General features: G+C 48.9%; 1 protein-coding gene across 2 annotated transcripts in view; it reads left to right on the forward strand.

The window, feature by feature from the left end:
* LOC137560848 (ficolin-1-A-like) overlaps positions 1–25,619 on the forward strand; it is a 75,562-nt gene that overhangs the window by 22,086 nt on the left and 27,857 nt on the right. For both annotated transcript variants that reach the window (XM_068271992.1, XM_068271993.1), the window contains one exon: positions 14,233–14,274. In XM_068271992.1, coding sequence (XP_068128093.1) covers positions 14,233–14,274 — 42 coding nt within the window. The remainder of the gene's footprint in view (positions 1–14,232; positions 14,275–25,619) is intronic.

Below are 25,619 nucleotides of genomic sequence, written 5' to 3' on the forward strand. Positions count from 1 at the left end.
GTCATCCAGTATCTGGCAGGACCTAAAGCACCAAGTGAGGACGATGAATTCCCTGCAGGCTTATACGGGGGTTGTAGGAACTACAACCCACCTTTGTGAGTATATAATCATATGTACTTTCATCCCCCTATACCCGACAATACTGCACCATTGGGCTCCTCCTGCTCTCTCTCTACTTCTCTTTTAGGTGTTCTTGGTCCCTACAAGAACCACTGAACCCCTTCCTTTGTGATCAAAGTTGTCTCTTATTTTGTTCAAATTTAGTTTGTACATAATAGCCCCAACACTGAGGTTAATTCAGAATCAGAAAAATTATGACTCTGAATGAGAATCAGATTTGATTTTGCCAAGTACAACAGGGCTTGTACACGGAATTTGTTGTGGCACAATCAGGGTTGGTGATGGTACAGTAACATACAGTTCAGGTACAATAGACTATATACAGGGTAGACACATAAAATATACATAAAATGCACTGGAGAAGGACCAGAGGGGTAGTCTGAGTGCTATGTGAGCAGAAGTGCCACGTATCTGCAGAGCTTCACTGCTCTGCAGAGATTCAGTTGCCCTGCAGAGTGTCCTTGGGCATGCTAGTGTCCTGGTTGAATGGCCTGGCCGGCAAGTGTCTTGGTTGAATAGCCTGGCCGGCAAGTGTCTTGGTTGAATGGCCTGGGCGGCAAGTGTCTTGGTTGAATCCCCTGGCTGGAGTTCCCCTGTGAGCTTGTTGGTGACATGTTGTTTGATGGACTGGTGTGGAGAGGGCAGCAATGGAGGTTACATGTCCGGCAAGAGATCTGTGGTGATAGCTGGGGCCATTTGAGTGGCTCCATTTTCTGCACGAATTGAAGGAAGGGGTCACTGGTAGTGATGAGCAGAAATTACGCCTATGCGTTATTATGCATCATTATTCGCAATTACGCATCGTAATTGTAATGCAACATTTTGGGGAAAAGCATAGAATCATACAGAATTGCAAGCATTCGTAATTACGCTTGAATTTATGCATGAATTTATGCGTAATTTACGCATAATTTTGCGCCAAATTTGGCGGTGAGTAGCAAAGCCCCCATACATGCTATTGCTACCAAAATTGCTATGTATGTTAAGAAGAATAGAGGGTACAAGTTAAAAAAAATAATTATTCAAAAAAGACCTTGTAGTTTTTGAGAAAATCAGTTTTAAAAATACAAAGAAAAATCTTTGTAGCAATATTTGTAGCATCAAAAAACAAAATTTTTACCCTCCATTTCACTGTCAGCAGCCATGTTATGGTCAAACACACTGCTTGAGGACCCGCCCACCCTCCCTTCAAGCTAGGTCCTTTATACCATTTGACTCAGTTGTCTGCCTACACTAATTATGGGACAGCTGGTACACACTCTGCTAGAGAGTTTTAATTCCTCCCACCTCCCTCCTCCTCCCTCCAACCCTTCAACCTATTCCCTCCTCCCTCCTACCAGAGGGAGGAGGGTCTCTTCTGGCAGGGAATTATACTACTTTAAAAGCCAGTATACATCATACCAAAGCTGGGAATCGAACCCAGATCTCACTGTGTAGTGGACACGTCACCCTAAGCACTGTACCACTACAGTAGTAAGTGAAGCTAGCCGAAAATGTACCATTAATGCTCAATGCAATAGAACCATTAGGTTGCTTAAAGGAGAACTGTAGTGAGAGGTATATGGAGGCTGCCATATTGATTTCCTTTTAAGCTATACCAGTTGCCTGGCAGCCCTGCTGATCTATTTGGCTGCAGTAATAATAATAATCCAAACATTTGTATAGCACTTTTCTCCTGTCAGACTCAAAGCGCTCAAGAGCTGCAGCCACAGGGACACGCTCAAGAGGCCACCCTGCAGTGTTAGGGAGTCTTGCCTTGAACTCCTTACTAAATAGGTACTTGACCTAGCCAGGATTCAAACCCTGGTCTCCCATGTCGAAGGCAGAGGCCTTAACCAGTACACTATCCAGCCACTGTAGTGTGAATCCCACCGGAAACAAGCATGCAGCTAATCTTGTCAGATCTTACAAAAATGTCAAACACCAGATCTGCTGCATGCTTGTTCAGGGTCTAGGGCTAAAAGTATTGGAGGCAGAGGATCTGCAGGATAGCCAGGTAACTGGTATTGCTTAAAAGGAAATCAATATGGTAGCCTCCATATACCTTTCACTACAGTTCTCCTTTAAAGGGAACCTTAACTGAGAGTGATATGGCTGTTTCCTGTAAACAATACCAGTTGCCTGGCAGTCCAGCTGATCTTTGTGACTGCAATAGTGGCTGAATCACACCCTGAAACAAGCATGCAGCTAATCCAGTCTGACTTCAGTCAGAGCACCTGATCTGCATGCTTGTTCAGGGGCTGTGGCTAAAAGTATTAGAGACACAGGATCAGCAGGCGATTCAGGCAACTGGTATTATTTTAAAAGGAAAAATCCATATCCTTCTCCGTTTAGGTTCCCTTTAAGGATTTGTAGCATAAAAGCCAACTCACATTGGCTGGGATTTGAACCTGGGTCTCAATGTATGGTGGACAAGCACACTATCCACTATACCAACTGAAGCTGGCCAGAAATTGCTGGCCTGAAATTGCTGGCCTGAACCAGCAATTTCAGGCCAGCAATTTCAGGCCAGCAATTTCAGGCCAGCAATTTCAGGCCAGCAATTTCAGGCCAGCAATTTCAGGCCAGCAATTTCAGGCCAGCTTCAGTTGGTATAGTGGATAGTGTGCTTGTCCACCATACATTGAGACCCAGGTTCAAATCCCAGCCAATGTGAGTTGGCTTTTATGCTACAAATCCTTAAAGGGAACCTAAACGGAGAAGGATATGGATTTTTCCTTTTAAAATAATACCAGTTGCCTGAATCGCCTGCTGATCCTGTGTCTCTAATACTTTTAGCCACAGCCCCTGAACAAGCATGCAGATCAGGTGCTCTGACTGAAGTCAGACTGGATTAGCTGCATGCTTGTTTCAGGGTGTGATTCAGCCACTATTGCAGTCACAAAGATCAGCTGGACTGCCAGGCAACTGGTATTGTTTACAGGAAACAGCCATATCACTCTCAGTTAAGGTTCCCTTTAAAGGAGAACTGTAGTGAAAGGTATATGGAGGCTACCATATTGATTTCCTTTTAAGCAATACCAGTTACCTGGCTATCCTGCAGATCCTCTGCCTCCAATACTTTTAGCCCTAGACCCTGAACAAGCATGCAGCAGATCTGGTGTTTGACATTTTTGTAAGATCTGACAAGATTAGCTGCATGCTTGTTTCTGGTGGGATTCACACTACAGTGGCTGGATAGTGTACTGGTTAAGGCCTCTGCCTTTGACATGGGAGACCAGGGTTTGAATCCTGGCTAGGTCAAGTACCTATTTAGTAAGGAGTTCAAGGCAAGACTCCCTAACACTGCAGGGTGGCCTCTTGAGCGTGTCCCTGTGGCTGCAGCTCTTGAGCGCTTTGAGTCTGACAGGAGAAAAGTGCTATACAAATGTTTGGATTATTATTATTACTGCAGCCAAATAGATCAGCAGGGCTGCCAGGCAACTGGTATAGCTTAAAAGGAAATCAATATGGCAGCCTCCATATACCTCTCACTACAGTTCTCCTTTAAGCAACCTAATGGTTCTATTGCATTGAGCATTAATGGTACATTTTCGGCTAGCTTCACTTACTACTGTAGTGGTACAGTGCTTAGGGTGACGTGTCCACTACACAGTGAGATCTGGGTTCGATTCCCAGCTATGGTATGATGTATACTGGCTTTTAAAGTAGTATAATTCCCTGCCAGAAGAGACCCTCCTCCCTCTGGTAGGAGGGAGGAGGGAGGAGGGAGGAGGGAATAGGTTGAAGGGTTGGTGGGAGGAGGGAGGAGGGAGATTAAAATCTTCCTAGCAGAGTGTGTAGCAGCTGTCCCATAACTAATTAGTGTAGATAGGCAAATGGTATAAAGGACCTTGCTTGGAGGAGGGAGGGGGGGTGTGTCCTCCAGCAGAGATGTGTATTTCACTCAATTAGGTGTGGCTCCAGGTATTAGAGCTTTTCAAACATGTTTTCTATCATTTTTCCAGCTGATAGAAAATTTTAAACTTTGAAAGTTCGCCTCCCCATTGAAGTCTATTGCGGTTCGCGAACTTTTTCGCGAACCGAACCTTTTGCGAAAGTTCGCGAACAGGGTTCGCGAACTTAAAATCGGAGGTTCGGCCCAACTCTACTGATCAGCACTTGTGCTCTCAAGGAGATGAAGATGCTGTTCTTACTTTGGCATCCGTAGCCCTGTATCGCCGGGTATGCAGAAAAAGGGAGGGCTCCACTCTTCATGGAAGTTGAGAAGGGAAAGAAGGTGGGACATAAGGGGGAGAAAAACAGGCAAGGGCCGGAGCCCTGAGTGTCATGGCCATTCTCTATAAAATACTAAACGGTTTCTACCTGGGTCTGTTGGTGTCATTTTGTCATCTGGTTTCTATCTTTTGGTAAAAACACGTATATTTATATCACTGGATAGAAACAGATGGCAAAAATAAATTATATAGCGATCTGATCTGAATGTAGAAACCTGAATGTTTGGGTTTCATTTGGCACGGCAACCCACACTATGGTTACGTGGTCACTAACAGCACTCCTCACTGTGGTCACATGGTCACTAACAGCTCCCCTCGCTGTGGTCACATGGTCACTAACAGCTCCCCTCGCTGTGGTCACATGGTCACTAATAGCTCCCCTCGCTGTGGTCACATGGTCACTAACAGCTCCCCTCGCTGTGGTCACATGGTCACTAACAGCTCCCCTCGCTGTGGTCACATGGTCACTAACAGCTCCCCTCGCTGTGGTCACATGGTCACTAACAGCTCCCCTCGCTGTGGTCACATGGTCACTAACAGCTCCCCTCGCTGTGGTCACATGGTCACTAACAGCTCCCCTCGCTGTGGTCACATGGTCACTAACAGCTCCCCTTGCTGTGGTCACATGGTCACTAACAGCTCCCCTCGCTGTGGTCACATGGTCACTAACAGCTCCCCTCGCTGTGGTCACATGGTCACTAACAGCTCCCCTCGCTGTGGTCACATGGTCACTAACAGCCCCCCTCGCTGTGGTCACATGGTCACTAACAGCTCTCCTCGCTGTGGTCACATGGTCACTAACAGCTCCCCTCGCTGTGGTCACATTGTCACTAACAGCTCCACTCGCTGTGGTCACATGGTCACTAACAGCTCCCCTCGCTGTGGTCACATGGTCACTAACAGCTCCCCTCGCTGTGGTCACATGGTTACTAACAGCTCCCCTCACTGTGGTCACATGGTCACTAACAGCCCCCCTCGCTGTGGTCACATGGTCACTAACAGCTCCCCTCGCTGTGGTCACATGGTCATTAACAGCTCCCCTCGCTGTGGTCACATGGTCACTAACAGCTCCCCTCGCTGTGGTCACATGGTCACTAACAGCTCCCCTCACTGTGGTCACATGATCACTAACAGCTCCCCTCGCTGTGGTCACATGATCACTAGCAGCACCCCTCCCTGTGGTCACATGATCACTGGCAGCACCCCTCGCTGTGGTCACATGGTCACTAACAGCTCCCCTCGCTGTGGTCACATGATCACTAACAGCTCCCCTCACTGTGGTCACATGATCACTAGCAGAACCCTTCCCTGTGGTCACATGATCACTAACAGCTCTCCTCGTTGTGGTCACATGATCACTAACAGCTCCCCTCGTTGTGGTCACATGATCACTAGCAGCACCCCTCCCTGTGGTCACATGATCGCTGGCAGCACCCCTCGCTGTGGTCACATGGTCTCTAACAGCTCCCCTCCCTGTGGTCACATGATCACTGGCAGCACCCCTCGCTGTGGTCACATGGTCACTAACAGCTCCCCTCCCTGTGGTCACATGATCACTGGCAGCACCCCTCGCTGTGGTCACATGGTCAATAACAGCTCCCCTCACTGTGGTCACATGGTCACTAACAGCTCCCCTCGCTGTGGTCACATGATCACTAACAGCTCCCCTCGCTGTGGTCACATGTTCACTAACAGCCCCCCTCGCTGTGGTCACATGGTCACTAACAGCTCTCCTCGCTGTGGTCACATGGTCATTAACAGCTCCCCTCGCTGTGGTCACATGGTCACTAACAGCTCCCCTCGCTGTGGTCACATGGTCACTAACAGCTCCCCTCACTGTGGTCACATGATCACTAACAGCTCCCCTCGCTGTGGTCACATGATCACTAGCAGCACCCCTCCCTGTGGTCACATGATCACTGGCAGCACCCCTCGCTGTGGTCACATGGTCACTAACAGCTCCCCTCGCTGTGGTCACATGATCACTAACAGCTCCCCTCACTGTGGTCACATGATCACTAGCAGAACCCTTCCCTGTGGTCACATGATCACTAACAGCTCTCCTCGTTGTGGTCACATGATCACTAACAGCTCCCCTCGTTGTGGTCACATGATCACTAGCAGCACCCCTCCCTGTGGTCACATGATCGCTGGCAGCACCCCTCGCTGTGGTCACATGGTCTCTAACAGCTCCCCTCCCTGTGGTCACATGATCACTGGCAGCACCCCTCGCTGTGGTCACATGGTCACTAACAGCTCCCCTCCCTGTGGTCACATGATCACTGGCAGCACCCCTCGCTGTGGTCACATGGTCAATAACAGCTCCCCTCACTGTGGTCACATGGTCACTAACAGCTCCCCTCGCTGTGGTCACATGATCACTAACAGCTCCCCTCGCTGTGGTCACATGTTCACTAACAGCTCCCCTCACTGTGGTCACATGGTCACTAACAGCTCCCCTCGCTGTGGTCACATGGTCACTAACATCACATGGTCACTAACAGCTCCCCTCACTGTGTTCACATGATCACTAGCAGCACCCCTCGCTGTGGTCACATGATCACTAACAGCTCCCCTCGCTGTGGTCACATGATCACTAACAGCTCCCCTCGCCGTGGTCACATGATCACTAATAGCTCCCCTCACTGTGGTCACATGATCACTAACAGCTCCCCTCGCTGTGGTCACATGATCACTAACAGCACCCCTCGCTGTGGTCACATGGTCACTAACAGCTCCCCTCGCTGTGGTCAGGGTCGGACTGGGACACCAAGGGCCCACCAAGGAAGTTTCAGCCTGGGGCCCACCCCCCTCTCCTCCTCCTCCTCCCTCCCCCCCCCCCCCCCCATTTTGGGCTCACATACACATGTACTTTAGAAATTTTGCATGACTTTATGGTAGGGAATAGATTGTGAGCAATTCTGAGGACAGTCTCCAATAGGGATATGTCTAAATGCGAAACTAAATGGGTGTCACCATGCACTGGAACATCGGCGTGGTCATGATGAGTCATGGGCAGACTTAAAAAAAAAAATACAAAATACAAAATAAGTAGCGGCGTTATTCAGAGATTAGGTCCGACCAGATACATTGTATATTCAAGTAGTTACATGCCTCATGATAATTCATCAAGTAGTCAAATTGCAGCAGATACCCCCACAAAATGCAATCAGGTTGACGACAGATACCCCCACACAATGCAATCAGGTTGGTGGCAGATACCCCCACAAAATGCAATCAGGTTGACGGCAGATACCCCCACACAATGCAATCAGGTTAACGGCAGATACCCCCACAAAATGCAATCAGGTTGACGGCAGATACCCCCACAAAATGCAATCAGGATGACGGCAGATACCCCCACAAAATGCAATCAGTTTGGCTGCAGATACCCCCACAAAATGCAATCAGTTTGGCTGCAGATACCCCCACAAAATGCAATCAGTTTGGCTGCAGATACCCCCACACAATGCAATCAGGTTGGCTGCAGATACCCCCACACAATGCAATCAGGTTGGTGGCAGAGATACCCCCACACAATGCAAGTCCCCCCCAGCTTGGAAGGGGGGGCAGAGGGCACAGATCAGAGGGGAAGCCTCCCCCCCTCCCTCACCTAGGGCCCCCCCTTCCGCGCACCCCCCCTCCTCGAGAAGTGCAGCCAGCAGCGAGCGGAGAATAGCTTACCAGCTTCAGATGATGCTATCTCCGCTCCGCATGCCGCTGCTGCCCTGCTGGTCTCTGTCTCCTGTAGTGACGCTGTCCAATCACGCTCTAGCAGGAAGTACTGCGAGAACGTGATTGGACAGCGTCACACACTACAGTCAGAGACCAGCAGGGCAGCGGCATGCGGACTCGGAGCGGAGATAGCATCATCTCTGTAGCTATTCTCCGCTCGCTGCTGGCTGCACTTCTGGAGGAGGGGGTGCGCGGAAGGGGGGGGGCCCTAGGTGAGGGAGGGGGGGACGCTTCCCCCCCTCCCCGCCGCTCTGTGCCCAATTCCCCCCCTTCCAAGCTGTGCCCCTCTCCAGTGGCGTAGCTAGGGTGTTTGACACCCGGTGCGGATAATTTACCAACCCCCCCCCAAAAAAAAGCAAAGCGCGCAGCGACAAAAAAAATGGGTGTGGACATGACATCACATGGGTGGGGGGTAATTGTAATGTAACTGTAACAGTAAGGCAGTGGGCTAATATAGGTAGCCAGAATAGTTTCCCTCAGCATAGGTTAGATATGACAAATATGACAACATGACAAATTCAGCAATCTTGAGGCCCCCAACAAGACAAATTCAGCAATCATGAGGCCCCCAACAAGACATTCAGTAACCATGAGGCCCCCAACAAGACAAATTCAGTAACCATGAGGCCCCCAACAAGACAAATTCAGCAGTCATGAGGCACATAAATAAACAGCATTTCACATAAATAGGCAGAATGCCCACTTAATATGGTAGACACCTCTCACCTGGCTTCTGAATTCTCCTCTACTGGCTGCTGTGCCAGGCAATACTGTTTTTGGCTGGATTGGGGATGATGTGTGGGCTGAAAGGCCTGGCGGTGATGCTGTGGCCGGCCTGGCGGTGATGCTGGGCTGTACTTGGCTGGTTGAAGTAAATGTTGGCCTGACTGTTGGTGGTGATGCTGTGGCCTTTTTGACAGTGATTCTGGGCTGGTTGGCTGGTGGTGATGCTGGGCTGGCCTGGATAGTTTAGGTAGTGACAGGTGCACCCTAGTTTAGGTAGCACCAGGAGCCTCCCAGCTTAGGTAGTGACAGGAGCCCCCCAGTTTAGTTAGTGACAGATACCCCCCAGTTTAGGTAGTGACAGGAGCCCCCAGTGTTTGTAGTGACAGGTGCCCCCCAGTTAAGGTAGTAACAGGTGCCCCCCAGGGTATGTAGTGACAGGAGCCCCCAGTGTTTGTAGTGACAGGTGCCCCCCAGGGTATGTAGTGACAGGAGCCCCCAGTTCAGGTATTGACAGGCGCCCCCCCAGTTCAGTTAGTGACAGGTACCCCCAGATTAGGTATGACAGGAGCCCCCCAGTGTATGCAGTGACAGGGACCCCCCCCCCAGTGTATATAGTGACAGGAGCCCCTAGTTTAGGTAGTGACAGGGCCCCCCAGTATAGATAGACAGGTCTATAGGTGTCCCCAGTTTAAATAGCCAGATCTATAGGTGTCCTCAGTGGCAGCGGAGAGAGAAGAGAAGCGGTGGGGAAGGGAGGACGTTTCCCCCTCCCCCTTCCCTCACCTTGGGGCTCCCCCTCTCTCGCTCCCCCCTTTAGAATTAAGTGATGCGGCAGGCAGCGCCGCTGTGCCTGCCGCTTCTTTTCTCTCTCCGCTGCCACCCCAGGGCGGGCGGGCCAGCCACGTCCGGGTAGCTAGGGGGGGGCAGCAGCTAGCCAGGGGAGTGCGCATGCCCCATTTTGCCCTATGTAGGGACGCCCATGGCATGGTAGGCAGATAGGTAGCCGGGTAGGCAGTTATGTAGCCGGGTGGGAGGGTAGGCAGATAGGTAGCTGGGTGGGCAGTTAGGTAGCCGGGTGGGAGGGTAGGCAGTTAGGTAGCCAGGTGGGCAGATAGGTAGCTGGGTGGGCAGTTAGGTAGCCGGGTGGGCAGTTAGGTAGCCAGGTGGGAGGGTAGGCAGATAGGTAGCTGGGTGGGTAGATAGGTAGCCGGGTGGGCAGATAGGTAGCCGGGTGGGAGGGTAGGCAGATAGGTAGCTGGGTGGGTAGATAGGTAGCCGGGTGGGTAGATAGGTAGCCGGGTGGGCAGTTAGGTAGCCGGGTGGGCAGTTAGGTAGCCGGGTGGGAGGGTAGGCAGAAGGGTAGCCGGGTGGGAGGGTAGGCAGTTAGGTAGCCGGGTGGGAGGGTAGGCAGTTAGGTAGCCGGGTGGGAGGGTAGGCAGATAGGTAGCTAGGTGGGTAGATAGGTAGCCGGGTGGGCAGCCAGTTAGGTAGCCGGGTGGGTAGATAGGTAGCCGGGTGGGAGGGTAGGCAGTTAGGTAGCCGGGTGGGAGGGTAGGCAGATAGGTAGCTGGGTGGGTAGATAGGTAGCCGGGTGGGCAGATAGGTAGCCGGGTGGGAGGGTAGGCAGATAGGTAGCTGGGTGGGTAGATAGGTAGCCGGGTGGGTAGATAGGTAGCCGGGTGGGCAGATAGGTAGCCGGGTGGGAGGGTAGGCAGATAGGTAGCTGGGTGGGTAGATAGGTAGCCGGGTGGGCAGTTAGGTAGCCAGGTGGGAGGGTAGGCAGTTAGGTAGCCGGGTGGGCAGATAGGTAGCTGGGTGGGTAGATAGGTATCCAGGTGGGCAGATAGGTAGCCGGGTGGGCAGATAGGTAGCCGGGTGGGAGGGTAGGCAGTTAGGTAGCCGGGTGGGCAGTTAGGTAGCCGGGTGGGAGGGTAGGCAGAAGGGTAGCCGGGTGGGAGGGTAGGCAGTTAGGTAGCCGGGTGGGCAGTTAGGTAGCCGGGTGGGAGGGTAGGCAGATAGGTAGCTGGGTGGGTAGATAGGTAGCCGGGTGGGCAGCCAGTTAGGTAGCCGGGTGGGTAGATAGGTAGCCGGGTGGGAGGGTAGGCAGTTAGGTAGCCGGGTGGGCAGTTAGGTAGCCGGGTGGGAGGGTAGGCAGAAGGGTGGGAGGGTGGGCAGTTAGGTAGCCGGGTGGGTAGCCAGTGGGGGCCCCGACTCCTATGCTCCCCCTCACCTGGGTGTCCCCCCTCCTTACAAGCCGCGGGGAGGGCAGCCCGACTGTTTTTTGTTTTGTTTTTTTTCCCTTAAAAAAAACTATTTTCCCCGGGGGCCCCCTCCTATCCTCCCCCTCCCTCACCTCGGACTCTCGGAGGGCCCCCTCCTGTTACGAGCGGCGGCCGGCGGGTACAGCAAACTTCCGGGGAGGTATAGCAGAAGATAGAGGTCCAGCTGCCTCCCAGTCGCTGTCTCCTCTATGCCGCTCGCACTAAACCAGGAAGCAGTGCGAGCGGCATAGAGGAGACAGCGACTGGGAGGCAGCTGGACCTCTATCTTCTGCTATATACCTCGCAGGAACTTTGCTGTAACCGCCGCCGCTCGTAACAGGAGGGGGGCCCTCCGAGGTGAGGGAGGGGGAGGATAGGAGGGGGCCCCCCCGGGGAAAATAGTTTTTTTTAAGGGACATAAAAAAAAAAAAAAAAAACAGTCGGGCTGCCCTCCCCGGCTCTCCCATGCAGCGCACGCCTTCTAGGGGCCCCCAGGTCAGGAGGAGGGGCAGTCGGGTCGGGGCCCACCGATGGGACCGTCGGTGGTTCGGCGGCTCTGTCCGAGCCTGGCTGTGGTCACATGGTCACTAACAGCTCCCCTCGCTGTGGTCACATGATCACTAGCAGCACCCCTCGTTGTGGTCACATGATCACTAGCAGCACCCCTCGTTGTGGTCACATGATCACTAGCAGCTCCCCTCGCTGTGGTCACATGATCACTAGCAGCACCCATTGTTGTGGTCACATGATCACTAGCAGCTCCCCTCGCTGTGGTCACATGATCACTAGCAGTTCCCCTCGTTGTGGTCACATGATCACTAGCAGCACCCCTCGTTGTGGTCACATGATCACTAGCAGCACCCCTCGTTGTGGTCACATGATCACTAGCAGCTCCCCTCGTTGTGTTTACATGATCACTAGCAGCACCCCTCGTTGTGGTCACATGATCACTAGCAGCACCCCTCGTTGTGGTCACATGATCACTAGCAGCACTCCTCGCTGTGGTCACATGATCACTAGCAGCTCCCCTCGCTGTGGTCACATGATCACTAGCAGCACCCATTGTTGTGGTCACATGATCACTAGCAGCTCCCCTCGCTGTGGTCACATGATCACTAGCAGCTCCCCTCGTTGTGGTCACATGATCACTAGCAGCTCCCCTCGTTGTGGTCACATGATCACTAGCAGCACCCCTCCCTGTGGTCACATGATCACTAGCAGCACTCCTCGCTGTGGTCACATGATCACTAACAGCTCCCCCCGCTGTGGTCACATGGTCACTAGCAGCTCCCCTCGTTGTGGTCACATGATCACTAGCAGCACCCCTCGTTGTGGTCACATGATCACTAGCAGCACCCCTCCCTGTGGTCACATGATCACTAGCAGCACTCCTCGCTGTGGTCACATGATCACTAACAGCTCCCCTCGCTGTGGTCACATGGTCACTAGCAGCTCCCCTCGTTGTGGTCACATGATCACTAGCAGCACCCCTCGTTGTGGTCACATGATCACTAGCAGCACCCCTCGTTGTGGTCACATGATCACTAGCAGCTCCCCTCGTTGTGGTCACATGATCACTAGCAGCACCCCTCGTTGTGGTCACATGGTCACTAACAGCTCCCCTCGCTGTGGTCACCTGATCACTAGCAGCACCCCTCGTTGTGGTCACATGATCACTAGCAGCACCCCTCGTTGTGGTCACATGATCACTAGCAGCTCCCCTCGTTGTGGTCACATGATCACTAGCAGCACCCCTCGTTGTGGTCACATGATCACTAGCAGCACCCCTCGTTGTGGTCACATGATCACTAGCAGCTCCCCTCGTTGTGTTTACATGATCACTAGCAGCACCCCTCGTTGTGGTCACATGGTCACTAACAGCTCCCCTCGCTGTGGTCACCTGATCACTAGCAGCTCCCCTCGTTGTGGTCACATGATCACTAGCAGCACCCCTCGTTGTGGTCACATGATCACTAGCAGCCCCCCTCGCTGTGGTCACATGATCACTAACAGCTCCCCTCGCTGTGGTCACATGATCACTAACAGCTCCCCTCGCTGTGGTCACATGATCACTAGCAGCTCCCCTCCCTGTGGTCACATGATCACTAGCAGCACCCCTCGTTGTGGTCACATGATCACTAGCAGCACCCCTCGTTGTGGTCACATGATCACTAGCAGCACCCCTCGTTGTGGTCACATGATCACTACCAGCTCCCCTCCCTGTGGTCACATGATCACTAACAGCTCCCCTCGCTGTGGTCACATGGTCACTAACAGCTCCCCTCGCTGTGGTCACATGGTCACTAACAGCTCCCCTCGCTGTGGTCACATGGTCACTAATAGCTCCCCTCGCTGTGGTCACATGGTCACTAACAGCTCCCCTCGTTGTGGTCACATGTTAACTAACAGCTCCCCTCGCTGTGGTCACATGGTCACTAACAGCTCCCCTCGCTCTGGTCACATGGTCACTAACAGCTCCCCTCGCTGTGGTCACATGATCACTAACAGCTCCCCTCACTGTGGTCACATGGTCACTAACAGCTCCCCTCGCTGTTGTCACATGGTCACTAACATCTCCCCTCGCTGTGGTCACATGGTCACTAACAGCTCCCCTCGCTGTGGTCACATGTTAACTAACAGCTCCACTCGCTGTGGTCACTTTGTCACTAACAGCTCCACTCGCTGTGGTCACATGGTCACTAACAGCTCCCCTCGCTGTGGTCACATGGTCACTAGCAGCACCCCTCCCTGTGGTCACATGATCGCTGGCAGCACCCCTCGCTGTGGTCACATGGTCACTAACAGCTCCCCTCGCTGTGGTCACATGATCACTAACAGCTCCCCTCACTGTGGTCACATGGTCACTAACAGCTCCCCTCGCTGCGGTCACATCATCACTATCAGCAGAAGTGAGAGTCAAGTGAGAGGTTTGGTTTTGTAGATGACTTTCTAGGGAAGGGAGCTGCTGATTTGAGGTTCAGGAACGTCATTATATTGTCACTTCAGGGATGTATGAAAGCATTGCTCTTTCTCCGCTGCTTTCCATTCTCTGCAGCACATTTATTTGAGGACTTTGGGTTTCATCAGGTCAACAACTTTTGCTCTTACACAATTCTCTCATGTGACTTCCCATCGCTCATGCATAACGCTGTGTTGTTGTGTTTCTCCTGCAGATAAGAAGGTCACAGAGGAAGTGTCACATCTGAAGGACAATGGTGAGAGATGTGCTGCTAACAACGCACTTCTGCATTTTTGTGCACTTTTGAAAATATTTGTAAAGCAAGATCAGCAATTAGGTTTCTTTTTTTATTGCATCACTAAACCATCTTCTGCATACTGTTCATAGCTAGTGTTGGGCGAACACCTAGATGTTCGGGTTCGCGAACGTTCGCCGAACATCGCCACGATGTTCGGGTGTTCGCGCCGAACTCCGAACATAATGGAAGTCAATGGGGACCCGAACTTTCGTGCTTTGTAAAGCCTCCTTACATGCTACATACCCCAAATTTACAGGGTATGTGCACATTGGGAGTGGGTACAAGAGGGAAAAAAAATTAGCAAAAAGAGCTTATAGTTTTTGAGAAAATCGATTTTAAAGTTTCAAAGGGAAAACTGTCTTTTAAATGCGGGAAATGTCATGTTTCTTTGCACAGGTAACATGCTTTTTGTCGCCATGCAGTCATAAATGTAATACATATAAGAGGTTCCGTAAAAAGGGACCGGTAACGCTAACCCAGCAGCAGCACACGTGATGGAACAGGAGGAGGGTGGCGCAGGAGGAGAAGGCCACGCTTTGAGACACAACAACCCAGGCCTTGCATGAGGACAAGAAGCGTGCGGATAGCAATTTGCATTTTGTCGCCATGCAGTCATAAATGTAATACAGATGAGAGGTTCAATAAACAGGGACCGGAAACGCTAACCCATCACAGATGTTCATTGTTCATGTTACTTGGTTGGGGTCCGGGAGTGTTGCGTAGTCGTTTCCAATCCAGGATTGATTCATTTTAATTTGAGTCAGACGGTCTGCATTTTCTGTGGAGAGGCGGATACGCCGATCTGTGACGATGCCTCCGGCAGCACTGAAACAGTGTTCCGAAATAACGCTGGCTGCCGGGCAAGCCACCACCTCTATTGCGTACATTGCCAGTTTGTGCCAGGTGTCTAGCTTCGATACCCAATAGTTGAAGGGTGCAGATGGATTGTTCAACACAGCTATGCCATCTGACATGTAGTCTTTGACCATCTTCTCCAGGCGATCGGTGTTGGAGGTGGATCTGCACGCTTGCTGTTCTGTGTGCTGCTACATGGGTGTCAGAAAATTTTCCCACTCCAAGGACACTGCCGATACCATTCCCTTTTGGGCACTAGCTGCGGCTTGTGTTGTTTGCTGCCCTCCTGGTCGTCCTGGGTTTGCGGAAGTCAGTCTGTCGGCGTACAACTGGCTAGAGGAGGGGGAGGATGTCAATCTCCTCTCTAAAGTCTCCACAAGGGCCTGCTGGTATTCTTCCATTTTGACCTGTCTGACTCTTTCTTCAAGCAGTTTTGGAACATTGTGTTTGTACCGTGGATCCAGAAGGGTATAAACCCAGTAATTGGTGTTGTCCAGAATGCGCACAATATGTGGGTCACGTTCAATGCAGTCCTAGGCCGAAGAGGTCATAGCCTAGGGTCACAAAAACCTGTTTATTTGGGCAATTTCAATGGTAGTGATGCTGACGTACATAAATCTCAGCCATGGCCGTTAGCAACGTCTGAATTTCACGAAATGTCTCATGCAGGTAGAAGACATATTGTTAGACTTGGATTCCAAAGATGGGGTCCCTACATCTCTGCAAACCAGAGTTACAGGGGTCCAAAATTGGTAAAATCCCCCATAGGCTTTCATTGCCTCCCTATTTCACTTTCCAAAATCTCACATCTTTTCAAAGGGCAATTGCTCAGCAGTGGCAAATTTTCTAGCATTGTAGGGACCCTTACGGGGAACATGACTGGTGAGTTTCGGGCCCCTAGGCCGAAGAGGTCATAGCCTAGGGTCACAAAAACCTGTTTATTTGGGCAATTTCAATGGTAGTGATGCTGACGTACATAAATCTCAGCCATGGCCGTTAGCAACGTCTGAATTTCACGAAATGTCTCATGCAGGTAGAAGACATATTGTTAGACTTGGATTCCAAAGATGGGGTCCCTACATCTCTGCAAACCAGAGTTACAGGGGTCCAAAATTGGTAAAATCCCCCATAGGCTTTCATTGCCTCCCTATTTCACTTTCCAAAATCTCACATCTTTTCAAAGGGCAATTGCTCAGCAGTGGCAAATTTTCAAGCATTGTAGGGACCCTTAGGGGGAACATGACTGGTGAGTTTCGGGACCCTAGGCCGAAGAGGTCATAGCCTAGGGTCACAAAAACCTGTTTATTTGGGCAATTTCAATGGTGGCGAGTCTGACGTACATAAATCGCAGCAATGGCCGTTAGCAATGTCTGAATCTCACGAAATGTCTCATGCAGGTAGAAGACATATTGTTAGACTTGGATTCCAAAGATGGGGTCTCTACAATTCTGCAAACCAGAGTTACAGGGCTCCAAAATTGGTAAAATCCCCCATAGGCTTTCATTGGGCCTACTATTTACCGTTCCAAAATCTCACACCATTTCAAAGGGCAATGGCTCAGCAGTGGCAAAACTCACCAGTCATGATCCCCCTAAGAGTCCCTACAATGCTAGAAAATTTGGTACTGCTGAGCCATTGCCCTTTGAAAAGATGTGAGATTTTGGAAAGTGAAATAGGGAAGCAATGAAAGCCTATGGGGGATTTTACCAATTTTGCACCCCTGTAACTCTGGTTTGCAGAGATGTAGGGACCCCATCTTTGGAATCCAAGTCTAACAATATGTCTTCTACCTGCATGAGACATTTCGTGAAATTCAGACGTTGCTAACGGCCATGGCTGAGATTTATGTACGTCAGCATCACTACCATTGAAATTGCCCAAATAAACAGGTTTTTGTGACCCTAGGCTATGACCTCTTCGGCCTAGGGGCCCGAAACTCACCAGTCATGTTCCCCCTAAGGGTCCCTACAATGCTAGAAAATTTGCCACTGCTGAGCAATTGCCATATGGCCGAACAGTTTGGCCGAACACCATCAGGTGTTCGGCCGAACTCAAACATCACCCGAACAGGGTGATGTTCTACAGAACACGAACAGTGGCGAACACTGTTCGCCCAACACTATTCATAGCTATCAAAATTTTAATAATATACTGAGAATCTTATACTTGTATGTATTGAATCTTAATAATATATACTGTATATAGTCGACTATAAGTCTAGAAATCTAGGTCTGATTCACTTCATAAAAGTATAGGGGTCGACTTATACGCGAGTCACAGGCAACACTGAGTAATGTGTGTACTAATAGTGGCATTCCCATTTGCAGCAATGTACCCAGTGGTAAGTAACACTTTCTTGATAAAGAAAATGCCAAGAAAACACAGGTCTGAAAGTCCTGGCTACAACAATTCACAAGGAAATGGGCAGAGGGGAAATACTGGGCTGCAGGAAGGGGAGTGAATCATTACTGCACTTGGGGGCTTGGAGGAGGTATTAGCTGCAGTTAAGGGACAGGAAGGGTTAATGGCTGCAATACTGTATGCAATGCAGTCATTAACCCCTCCCGGTCCCCAAGTGCAACCATTAACTTTGCTGGGTAGCCTTATACTTGAGTCAATAAAAAATTCCAGCTTAAGAGGGTTGAATATTGGAGTCGACTTATACATGAGGTCGACTTCTATTCGAGTATATAATCCAATTCTATTTCCCCACTGCTCTGTGTTTATTATACAGCCTGCAACCTGACCCTGTACTGCAAGCATCCTCTATAATAATATCCCTGTGTCCCTGCGTGTGCCGTCTGTCTCTGTGTAGCGTTGTCTGTGATGAACTGCTGTGTGCATGTGTGCAGCACAGACCCAGCCTCACAGACCGGAGGATGTCTTGTCCTCACTATTCTCCCTAACATACTTAGCAAAATATTTTTTTAATTCTTATTATTATTATTATTATTACCACTAACATTTATGCTATTGACTTCAGTGTAAATTCTAAAAAATGTGTCTAAAATCATCTGGCAAGTTCAAGTAAATAATAATAAAAAAGCTACATCAGCAAAACCAGCAGCAAACTTCACAACGTTTACCAATGTTCCAATTTCATGTGAAACTGAACCATAAATTCTTCCTCATTCCTTTTTACCAAGTTTCATTTTCTTAAAATGTATACTAAACTTGGAACTCAGTATATAGTAAAGGATACCTGTGAGCAAAAAAAGTGCAATCTTAGATACTTACCTCAGAAGAAGGTGGCCTCTTGAAAACCCATCTGTAATGATCTGTGCTGCTGTCTGCACCGGCAGACAGCTGTTTGACCATTTGTTAGGTCTGAGTGCTGCAGGTCCCTGGAAAAGAGACCTGTCTCCACTCTGCAAGCTGCAGAGTTGCTGTTCTGTGGAGGAATTTGCATCCACTTGTCATGCAAATTGCTTAGCTGCTTCCTCTGATGGCTTGCAGTATAAAAACCATTTCTTCCCAGAATTCCTTGCTGGTCATGATGGTTTGTTCCTGCTAACTTACCTGGAGTCTCAGCCTTTGCTAATTGTTTGCTAAGATTATCTTAGAGTAATTCCTTGGGAGTGCACTAGCATTCCTTCTAGCGTAGTCAGGTTGTATTATCTGTTTTGCCTTGTACTGTCTATCTGTTGCGATTGTCTTGTCGCCAGCGGCGGTCGACAGGAAATCGTTCTGTCTGTTGAAATCGCATTCGCCCTAGCGGTAGTGGCGGTGGTGTCTTCTGTACTCTGCCTTAGGGGTGCAAGCCAGAGCAGCGGTTGCTACTGGTTGCTCCATCTGTCAGTCAGTCTGGATCGCATCCGCCCTAGCAGTAGTGGCGGTGGTTCCTTCTGTACTCTGTCTGGGAGTGTAGACCAGAGCTGTGGTTGCTACTGGCTACCCCTTCTGTCTGTCTTGTCTGGAACAAACGCTTGCTGTAGGCTCAGTGAGGTAACCGTTTAGCAAGCGTTCGCGTTCTCTATTCATTTTCGTGTTACATTGGTTAGTTAGGGTTGGCGTGCGCTTTGTCTCTGTTGCGCTTTTCGTGCGGAGACCGCGCCATTAGTGTGCTTTGTCGCCGTTGCACTTTTCGTGTGGCGACCGCGCTCATAGAGTGCATTTGTTATTTTCCTTGGCGTTCTGATTATTGTTTTTTGCTGTGTCTTTCATGCTACACTTGTGCTCTGTCTTTATTCTGTCTTGTGTCACTGTTGGCAATCGCCACTCTTGCGATTGCGTTCCCACTTGATTTCCGTTGTTGTGTGTTCACCGTCACCGTGGGGCAACTAGATTGGTGGACACACATACATTCTGTCGCTGTGCTCACTCTCTCTCTCTGAGGGCTATCTGGCCCTGCATTGTTGCAATTCGTACAATTCCCATCTGGCATCTGTGGCAGTGCAGAGGGGTTGTTCCTCTGCACTCCACAGCTCCATCTGCCGGTGGGAATTTCCCTCTGCAAGTGCATTGCACCAAGCTGGGTTCTGCCGTTTTCTACGCTTGTGGTGGACTTCCGACGTGTCAGCGCACACCTTGTGCGCTGACCACGGAGATAATTCCGCAATCGTTACACCATCCTAATCCTCCTCAACCCCACCAATCCAGCTCTAGGTGAAGCAGGTGATTTTGGCACTTGGCACTGAGCACTGCAGCTGGACACCGCTATACCACTAGTGCTATAGTGCATGCCCCATGCTAGGGTGATTTGGGGTTCTGGATCCCGCATCACTTCTCGCTCTGAGTTACTACAACTTGGAGAGGGAATAGTATTTAAAGTCGTTGAGAATTTGAGCAGCAGCAGGAAGAGTCATCGCCCAGCTTACCGGTGGTGATATAACAGGTATGTGTACCGGGACCCACAGAACATACTACATGTGCTCCCGTACATGTAGGAACGTGGCCACACTGTAATGGCTCCAGTAGGGTTCACGCCTGCACAGTAGCAGGAAGTCACTTCTACTTGTCTTTTTCCTCCATGCACAAGCAGCTGCATTTCGCTACACAGCTCTACTAACACCGGCACAGTGCAGCCATGCACGTACATAGAGAGAAGTGCAGCCATAAAGAAGAAGAGGGAACAGCCGAGCTGCAGCGGGGTCGAGGTTTATTTATCTCTGACCTGATAACATCACTCTCCCAGGGAATGTGTGGGTGCTCCTGTCCTATGACAGCCTCGTACTCGTATTACTGGGCCTACCTAACCAGCCTAAATCACATGATCATGTATCTTGTACCCTCTCCCTTCCCTAGTGTATTCTACATAATCGTGTTCTCCTTTCCTATGACAGCCTGTATTTGTATTACTGGACCTACCTAACCAGCCCAAATCACATGATCATGTATCTTGTACCCTCTCCCTTCCCTAGTGTATTCTACATGATTGTGTGCTCCTTTCCTATGACAGCCTCGTACTGGTATTACTGGGGCTACCTAACCAGCCCAAATCACATGATCATGTATCTTGTACCCTCTCCCTTCCCTAGTATATTCTACATGATCGTGTGCTCCTTTCCTATGACAGCCTCGTACTTGTATTACTGGGCCTACCTAACCAGCCCAAATCACATGATCATGTATCTTGTACCCTCTCCCTTCCCTAGTGTACTCTACATGATCGTGTGCTCCTTTCCTATGACAGCCTCATACTTGTATTACTGGGCCTACCTAACCAGCCCAAATCACGTGATCCTTTATCTTGTACCCTCTACCTTCCCTAGTGTATTCTACATGATCGTGTGCTCCTTTCCTATGATAGCCTCATACTTGTATTACTGGGCCTACCTAACCAGCCTAAATCACATGATCATGTATCTTGTACCCTCTCCCTTCCCTAGTGTATTCTACATGATCGTGTGCTCCTTTCCTATGACAGCCTCGTACTTGTATTACTGGGCCTACCTAACCAGCCTAAATCACATGATCATGTATCTTGCACCCTCTCCCTTCCCTAGTGTATTCTACATGATCGTGTGCTCCTTTCCTATGACAGCCTCGTACTTGTATTACTGGGCCTACCTAACCAGCCTAAATCGCATGATCATGTATCTTGTACCCTCTCCCTTGCCTAGTGTATTCTACATGATTGTGTGCTCCTTTCCTATGACAGCCTCGTATTTCTATTACTGGACCTACCTAACCAGCCTAAATCACATGATCATGTATCTTGTGCCCACTCCCTTCCCTAGTGTATTGTATATGATCGTGTGCTCCTTTCCTATGTCAGCCTCGTACTTGTATTACTGGACCTACCTAACCAGCCCAAATCACATGATCATGTATCTTGTACCCTCTCTCTTCCCTAGTGTATTCTACATAATCGTGTGCTCCTTTCCTATGTCAGCCTCGTACTTGTATTACTGGACCTACCTAACCAGCCCAAATCACATGATCATGTATCTTGCACCCTCTCTCTTCCCTAGTGTATTCTACATGATCGTGTGCTCCTTTCCTATGACAGCCTCGTACTTATATTACTGGACCTACCTAACCATCCTAAATCACATCATCATGTATCTTGTACCCTCGCCCTTCCCTAGTGTATTCTACATGATTGTGTGCTCCTTTCCTATGACAGCCTCGTACTTGTATTACTGGCCCTACCTAACCAGCCCAAATCACATGATCATGTATCTTGTACCCTCTCCCTTCCCTAGTGTAGTCTACATGATTGTGTTCTCCTTTCCTATGACAGCCTGTACTTGTATTACTGGGCCTACCTAACCAGCCCAAATCACATGATCATGTATCTTGTACCCTCTCCCTTCCCTAGTGTATTCTACATGATTGTGTGCTCCTTTCCTATGACAGCCTCGTACTGGTATTACTGGGGCTACCTAACCAGCCCAAATCACATGATCATTTATCTTGCACTCTCTCCCTTCCCTAGTGTATTCTACATGATCGTGTGCTCCTTTCCTATGACAGCCTCGTATTTCTATTACTGGACCTACCTAACCAGCCTAAATCACATGATCATGTATCTTGTACCCTCTCCCTTCCCTAGTGTATTCTACATGATTGTGTGCTCCTTTCCTATGACAGCCTCGTATTTCTATTACTGGACCTACCTAACCAGCCCAAATCACATGATCATTTATCTTGCACCCTCTCCCTTCCCTAGTGTATTCTACATGATCGTGTGCTCCTTTCCTATGACAGCCTCGTATTTCTATTACTGGACCTACCTAACCAGCCTAAATCACATGATCATGTATCTTGTACCCTCTCCCTTCCCTAGTGTATTCTACATGATTGTGTGCTCCTTTCCTATGACAGCCTTGTATTTCTATTACTGGACCTACCTAACCAGCCCAAATCACATGATCATGTATCTTGTACCCTCTCTCTTCCCTAGTGTATTCTACATAATCGTGTGCTCCTTTCCTATGTCAGCCTCGTACTTGTATTACTGGACCTACCTAACCACCCCAAATCACATGATCATGTATCTTGCACCCTCTCTCCTCCCTAGTGTATTCTACATGATCGTGTGCTCCTTTCCTATGACAGCCTCGTACTTGTATTACTGGGCCTAACTAACCAGCCTAAATCACATGATTATGTATCTTGTACCCTCTCCCTTCCCTAGTGTATTCTACAGGATCCTGTGCTCCTTTCCTATGTCAGCTTTGTTGTACTTGTATTATTGGGCCTACCTAACCAGCCTAAATCACATGATCATGTATCTTGTACCCTCTCTCTTCCCTAGTGTATACTACATGATTGTGTGCTCCTTTCCTATGACAGCCTCGTACTTGTATTACTGGGCCTACCTAACCAGCCCAAATTCCATGATCATGTATCCTGTACCCTCTCCCTTCCCTAGTGTAGTCTACATGATTGTGTGCTCCTTTCCTATGACAGCCTGTACTTGTATTACTGGGCCTACCTAACCAGCCTAAATCACATGATCATGTATCTTGTACCCTCTTCCTTTCCTAGTGTATTCTACATGATTGTGTGCTCCTTTCCTATGACTGCCTCGTACTTGTATTACTGGACCTACCTCACCATCCCAAATCACATGATCATGTATCTTGCACCCTCTCTCTTCCCTAGTGTATTCTACACTAGCTGGATGCCAGGCTTTGCTCGGGTATGTATTTGGCTAGTGTTGGCTCTGCCCACTTTTCCTAACCCTAACACACAATTACTTAATGACCAAGTATGTGAGCTTTGCGGTCTTTGGCATCAATAATTTGCAATGAAATAAAATTAATCTGATTGGATGTGGCTCCACCCCTTTTCTGAATTTGAACCCCAATCACCCAATGGCCAACTGTACCAGGTAAAGATGATTAACAGTGCAAGAATGGCAGCAATTAAATATTCCCCTTAAAAATCAATAGGTGGATTTTGATTGGCTTTTATAGGCTCCACCCACTTTTCTGAATATTAATCCCAGTCACCCAGTGACCAACTGCAAAGTTTGAGAACCCTGCCATTAACAGTGTAAGAATGGCTGCAGTTTACATTTGCACAATGAAATTTGTATTTTTCTCCACCCACTTATTTCCTAACATTGTTCAGGTATGTATTTGGCTGGTGTTGGCTCCGCCTACTATTTCTGACCCTAACACACAATTACTCAATAACCAAGTTTGTGAGCTTTGCGGTCTTTGGCATCAATAATTTGCATTGAGATTAAACAAATCTGATTGGCTGTTTGTGGCTCCACCCCTTTGTCTGAATTTGAACCCCAGTCACCCAATGACCAACTGTACCAGGTTTAAGGCTTGTGCCATTAACAGTGCAAGAATGGTAGCAATTACATATTCCCCTTGAAAATCAATAGGTGAATTTTGATTGGCTTTTGTAGGCTCCACCTACTGAATATTAATTTCAGTCACCCAGTGACCAATTGTGCAAAGTTTAAGAACCCTACCATTAAAAGTGTAAGAATTGCTGTAGTTTACATTTTCTCAGTGAAATTTGCATTTGTCTCCGCCTACTGATGCATTGCCCGGTATGTATTTTGCAGGTGCTGGCTGCGCCCAATTTTCCTAACCCTAACACACAATTAATCAATTACTCAATGACCAAGTTTGTGAGCTTTGCGGTCTCTGGCATCAATAACCTGCATTAAAATGGAACAAATCATAGTGGCTGTTTGTGGCTCCACCCCCTTTTATAAATTTGAACCCCAGTCACCCAATGATCAACTGTACCAGGTTTAAGGCTTGTGCCATTAACAGTGCAAGAATGGCAGCAATGAAATATTCCCCTGAAGAATCAATAGGTAATTTTTGATTGCCTTTTGTAGGCTCCACCCACTTTTCTGAATATTAACTCCAGTCACACAGTAACCAACTGTGCAAAGTTTGAGAACCCTACCATTAACAGTGTAAGAATGGATGCTGTTTACATTAACCCCGTAAAAATTTGTATTTGTCTCTGCCCACTTATAACCCCGTGTTGCCCGCATATGTATTTGGCTGGTGTTGGCTGTGCCCACTTTTCTAACCCTCACACACAATTAATCAATTACTCAATTACCAAGTTTGTGAGCTTTGCGGTCTTTGACATTAATAGTTTGCATTGAGATTAAACAAATCTGATTGGCTGTTTGTGTCTCCACCCCTTTGTCTAAATTTGAACCCCAGTCACCCAATGATTAACTGTACCAGGTTTAAGGCTTGTGCCATTAACAGTGCAAGAATGGCAGCAATGAAATATTCCCTTTGAAAATCAATAGGTGAATTTTGATTGGCTTTTGTAGGCTCCACCCACTTTTCTGAATATTAATTCCAGTCACCCAGTAACCAACTGTGCAAAGTTTGAGAACCCTACAATTAATAGTGTAAGAATGGCTGCAGTTTACATTTTCCCCAGTAAAATTTGAATTTGTCTCCGCCCACTTATGACCCCGCGTTGCCCGCTTATGTATTTGGCTGGTGTTGGCTGTGCCTACTTTCACACACAATTAATCAATTACTCATTTACCAAGTTTGTGAGCTTTGCGGTGTTTGGCATCAATAATTTGCATTGGAATGAAACAAATCTAATTGGCTGTTTATGGCTCCACCCCCTTTCTGAAATTGAACCCCAGTCACCCAATGACCAACTGTACCAGGTTTGAGGCTTGTGCCATTAACAGTGCAAGAATGGCAGCAATGTAAATATTCCCCTTGAAAATCAATAGGTGAATTATGATTGGCTTTTGTAGGCTCCTCCCACCTTTCTGAATATTAATCCCAGTCACCCAACCACCAACTGTGCAAAGTTTGAGAACCCTACCATTAACAGTGTAAGAATGGCTGCAGTTTACATTTTCCAGTGAAATTTGTATTTGTCTCCGCCCCTTTTTGGTTATGGGAATAAAAAGTATCTTATACTTTATCCCAGGTAATGTACTATGTGTGTGCCAAATTTCATTCAAATCCGTTCAGCCATTTTTGCGTGATCGAGTAACAAACATCCAAACATCCGAACATCCGACCTTTCCCATTTATTAT

The sequence above is a fragment of the Hyperolius riggenbachi genome, chromosome 3 (assembly GCF_040937935.1).
Source record: "Hyperolius riggenbachi isolate aHypRig1 chromosome 3, aHypRig1.pri, whole genome shotgun sequence".
Lineage (NCBI taxonomy): Eukaryota > Metazoa > Chordata > Amphibia > Anura > Hyperoliidae > Hyperolius > Hyperolius riggenbachi.